General features: G+C 38.5%; 2 protein-coding genes across 2 annotated transcripts; one reads left to right on the top strand and one right to left on the bottom strand.

Moving 5' to 3' along the window:
- Nucleotides 1-1,125: 1,125 nt before the first annotated feature.
- FDP41_010239 (uncharacterized protein) lies at nt 1,126-3,722 on the top strand (the record flags this gene model as incomplete). The annotated part of the gene is made up of 4 exons (XM_044700515.1): nt 1,126-1,567; nt 1,662-1,996; nt 2,074-2,652; nt 2,709-3,722. The coding sequence occupies 4 exons, from the start codon at nt 1,126-1,128 to the stop codon at nt 3,720-3,722; spliced, it is 2,370 nt and encodes a 789-aa protein (XP_044556223.1).
- Nucleotides 3,723-3,881: 159 nt separating this feature from the next.
- Nucleotides 3,882-5,107, bottom strand: FDP41_010238 (uncharacterized protein; the record flags this gene model as incomplete). Its single annotated transcript, XM_044700514.1, has 3 exons — nt 3,882-4,232; nt 4,405-4,694; nt 4,846-5,107. 3 exons carry the CDS (start codon nt 5,105-5,107, stop codon nt 3,882-3,884), a joined length of 903 nt encoding a protein of 300 aa, XP_044556222.1.
- Nucleotides 5,108-5,305: the final 198 nt, after the last annotated feature.

The following is a 5,305-nucleotide window of genomic DNA, read 5'->3' as shown; positions in this document are numbered from 1 at the left end:
TAGGTATGCTTTTTGGAAACGTATTTATACTGTTGAGATTTGTGTTCAAAAGACAATGTTTACTGATGGGATCCCTGTTGTTGATCTTGTTGATGGTTGGAGCGTTTGGCTTTATTTTCCTCTTTGTAGCGGCAAGTGAGCGCTGACGCTGAACGTTTCAGTACTGAGACAAGAACACTGACATGATGAATCTGCATCTCATTGCTTCTGTACGTCATGTCTTGAACACAAATTCAGAGGTCTTCCATTCTGCAATTAACCTCTCAAATATTGCGGATAGGCCGGTTGGTGCTGGAACTCCACGGAACACTAGTGTTGGCGCATATGTATGGTAATTCAAACTGGATGAAGAATATTTTTTGAGCGAATAAAAATTCTCAAACACCTTGTGGCCGAAACACACTTTTCATAAACATTCAAGTGGTACGTAGAGGTTGGTGGTAGTGTTGGTGGGGCAACAAAGCCTTTTTTACGACTAATTCTATCCTATTCATTTTGGATAACAAACGAAAATTATAATTTGCCTGATGATCCTGTGATTTTATTGGCACGACTATGATGATATTGTCATCGCTTCCTCTCATCTTGTGTTTTGATCTCATGGTTACTTCTTCCTCTACTCCTTGTACACCTGTTTCACTGTCTATATGATACCTGTTTGGCTGAAACATCACCTTTTGGATGATACCCATTTCCTATCCGGTTTAACAATGTTTCATCATCTTGTTGAACCACCATGAATGATTACATCGATTATTGTCGCGTTAACGATGATTATAACCCTCTGGTCTGACCACCAAATTCTCTCATTTTCATATCACACGACTCCTTTTCACTCTATCATCAATGATAACACTCACCGAAATTTTGATTAATTACCATTGCAACCTCACATTTTAATAGTACAATGCCAGAACTTGATCTCATCATTCAAGAAGCCCAAGGGCAGATTGGACAACTTCAATCCGTCTTCAGGGATGCCTCGGTACTGATGTCTCCATTGTTGTGGATTGGGCTACCTTTGAACAAAATATTCAACAAGATCTCCTTCCTTTCTCATACGAAGTCTTGTGCTCGTGGAATGGATTCTTGGTTCTCGGTAAAATTGTTGATACTCTCCAAACGATGATTCAAGAGTATGGAGGAAATGCCCGTGAAGTCATTGCTCGCCAATTGGCTCAAGTTAGACTTCAATGTATTGCTGTTCCACCACCAAAACCAGTCGGAAAAGAATTAACCACAGCAGAGAAACACAAACAAAAACTGGAAGAAGCTGAGAATCCAACCAAACCAACCATTACTTTGAAGGATGGAGCAATGACAATTTCTGTTCAGTTAGGTTTGGGTGCCGCCGGTGTTCCAAGTTATTCCTATGTGAGTGAGACTCTGAACGCCTTGTTCGGAGTGAGTGCATCCTATTTTAAGCAGGTTTTGGAGGATCGTATTGCCAAGACTAAGGAGGAAATCAAGAGAGAAGTCGACGATCCAAACTTTGATATTGAAATTGTTTTTGATTGGCAAAGTTTCCAAAACGCTGGAAATATGGACTCTGCTTTGAATAATATGGGTATGTTGAATTTCATTGGCACATTCATTTTCATCGCTCACTTGGAACATTGTAAAATTAACTTGTAAAATTATTTGAACAAACACAACAACAGCTCGTTGGGATTGTTGGTACTCCCTTCAAACATTGCCTCGTGCTTTCAGATGGGCCAAGTCCGATTATCCAGTCACACATGAACGATTGAAGAAATCTCTCAAGAGAGTTGTGTTTTCCAATGCCGAGGATGACGGTGTTGAGAAGAGATATTGGCACAGCTATGCCATGTTGACCAATGGAACATTGGAAATGAGAGGTGTTTACAGAGAATATTGGGGTTATATTTACAGCTACGATGTAACACGAGCAGTTGCTTATGGATGCATCCTCGACGAGGCTGATCAAGCTTTTGAAAATAATGAAACTCTAGATAATGAGAAATTGGACATTTTGGTTCGTGCTGTTCGCGAAATTTGTTCCTCTAGTGCAGTCAGATATGGAAACTTGAAGCCACTCATTGAACTCTCAAGAGAAAATGCTTCCCTCAATTGGACGAAATCGATCAAGAAGCTGTTGAAATTTGCTTGAAAACATACTATAAGGAAGTCATGTGTAAGAGTAACAAGAAGGATGAAAAGAAGGATAAAAAAGATAAGAAGGAAGAAAAGAAGGAAGATGATGACGAAGATGGAGATGAACCTATCCACGAAGAAGAGGAAGGCGAAGAGAAACAAGAATACAACGAGGACGCACCATTCCCAGAGACAGTCATTAAGGCCTACTCGATCAACAAGACTAACTTTAGAGGACAAGTACAAACTCGTCTCGCTGTTATTACCAACAAGGCTCTTTACACATTTGCCTTTGACTACAAGAAGAAGGAACTCATCAAGAGAAGAGCTCACCGTTATGTTTATAACAACATTTACTCCACTAGATATGGCCCTCTCAGAGAAGACAACATTCAAGTGGTCGGAGGTGCTGCGGGCGCTATTGCAAACGCTGCTCAAGACTTGATGAAGGATTTGTCAAACTATGGTCTCAAGATTTATACCAATATCATTACATCCATGAAGGAAAGAATGACAGAAAAGGCCATTTCAAAGGCAGTCAAAAGTTTGTTTTCAAGATTTTGAAATTCCTTGTTGAAGATGTTCTTACAAAGGCCATCGGAACTGAAAAGGAACCTGTTGTTGATATTCCTGGTTTGCCAAAATTCAACAGCCCTGGATTCTTGCTTAGAACAGCTGCCACCAGTTTGTACAAAGACAAGGTTGATACCCAAGTCAGCGTGAATGGTCTTCCACAAGCCAATGTGGCCCATTCCTTGGAGGTTGCTTCTGAAATGTTTGACACACTCTCAGAGACTGTTGAATTGGATCTTCCAAACTTGCCTAACATGAAGCTAACTAATTTGCTTCTTCAAATTTGTGAAATTTTGGAGCAGTACAATGACGATATGGATTTGGAAATTCCAAGTTCTATTACCATCAGTTCTCTCATCAGAAGTATCAACCATGCTGTCTACAACTTGGAACAATCTGGTAAAACACCTACTCTCGAATTTGAACAACCAAAGGAGTTGCCCTATCAAGACATGATGGCCTTGTTGAAGGGAGCTTTGGAAAATTACAAGAATAAGACTGAATTTGACAATACTGCAGTTAAGAATTTGGCCACTGGTGAGACATTCCCCAAGTTGCCTGACCTTATTGAACAATTGAGCTCTGTTGCAGTTCCTCATATCAAATTTGATCCATATCCACCAGTACTTGTCGCTGCTATTTTGAAGGCCATTGCTGGTTACCTTGGTAAATACAACTTGCCAGGTCTTAACTTGCTTGAATTGAAGATTCCAGGTCTAAGTTTACCAGGCTTGCCAAGAATCAGTTTACCAGGTCCACCATTGCCAGGAATTCTTTCCAAACTCAAGCCTCCAAGTGAACCTTCAAGAGAAGAGTTTATTGTTCAAGTCAACAATCCAAATAAGGCGTTGTCTAAGTTCTTGAGTGCTCAATTCTGTTATCTGATCTATGGTGCGCAATCGAGTTCATTGTATCCTTATTGGCCTTGGAGTCCATGGGAAACCAGTTATATCTCTGTTCCTGTTTCTGTTGTGTCAATGATTTACAACAAATCAGGAGGAAAAGGAAACAAGGACAAGGCTGAAAAGAAGTAAGCAATTTGTGTATGAAATATAAAACATGATTCCAATAATTTTTCAATTCAAATCAATTTCATTTAATATGCTCAAAAAATTTAATGTGGTGCAAACGAGTAGATTGTTGTTTTTGTTGTCCGTTTGGCATTTAAAGAGATTCGTGTGCATACAAAAACATTAAGGGCGTCTGTTCATTTCATTTGAAGCTTCTTCATCTGGTTTTTCATAAGAACTTTCATACTCCTCTTTCCAATAATAATACAATGGTATGTGTGAATTATGTCCAAACAAACTTCCAAACTTGTACATGTAGACCAAAACCCCACAAAACACCCCAATAATGGTTCCAACAATAACTTGAGTCCACGTGTGTTGATAATCCAACACTCGAGAAAATACCCCAATCCAAACAGCACATGCCAATATCAATAAAGTCACAAATGGAAAGAAGAGAATTCCTCTTCGAGCAGTACTTGTGAGAGAACCATTTCTATGATTGTACTTGTTTCGATCTTGCATTAAGGAGAGCTATTTAGTTTCAACAACAATTCCACAATCCATCCATGCATCATCATCATCCACAACAACCATCAATTCAACAAGAGTTCCATAAAAGTTTACATTCCACAACAACCATCAATCAATTCAGTAATATTATTTTACAATGAAATCAAACACAAACCGCACTTTCAACACTTACAGCCTTTGTTTTCGCAAACAAGTACAACAAGACATAAATCCATACAGCAAACAAATTCGAAGCATGTCCACTCGGGAAAGCTGGAGTGATATTCACTTTCATGCCTAAATATCTTTCCGGATGTGAACAAATCTCTTGAGGTAAATAATAGGTAATGGAATTGAATGGATTGGCTCGTTGTTTGTGAAGAGCTTGAACTCGAGACGGAATAGGATTGCATTCGGAGAGAAAACTTGGTCGGTAATCGGGATAGAAGAACCAAAAGAACATCATGAATAACATGCTGAAACCTGGAAGTGTGTTTTTCAAATTAGGATATTAAATAAGTTTCCATATTTGCAATAATATTTTATATATTTGTAAATATTATTATTATATATTATATTTTTCCATATATATACACATCAAAAACAATGTATACAAAAATATTATACAACTTACACAAGGACTGAATATATCCCAATAACATGTGATGCAAATCATGAATATTCCTTATAAACACCAACTGAAACACCAACAAGGATCCAATCGGCACACTCACCACAAACACAATCACAATCAAATTAAATGGAATTGTCTGAACTCCCAAATTGGGATAACCAATACGTGGATCATCCAAACGAAAGTACAAGGTTTGAGGATATGGAACATGGAACACAATGAGAGCAATGACACCTGTCACGAGGACGACAAGCCATTCCATCACATAATCAAAGACAATGTGACAGGTTGTGGATTTGGAGTAAAATTCTTTTTTTTTAAATTGTAGGAAGAACTGAGGAAATGAGGATTGGAATTGGTTGTGTTGGTCCTTGTGTGGTTTTGGTTGTTGTTGTTGTTTCGTCTTCTTGAATCTGATTCATGATGTGTGGATGAGTGAAAACGTTTCTTTTTTTTCCAA

Source organism: Naegleria fowleri, assembly GCF_008403515.1.
Source record: "Naegleria fowleri strain ATCC 30894 chromosome Unknown tig80, whole genome shotgun sequence".
Classification (NCBI taxonomy): domain Eukaryota; phylum Heterolobosea; class Eutetramitea; order Acrasida; family Naegleriidae; genus Naegleria; species Naegleria fowleri.
This window is presented reverse-complemented; position numbering and strand designations above follow the sequence as displayed.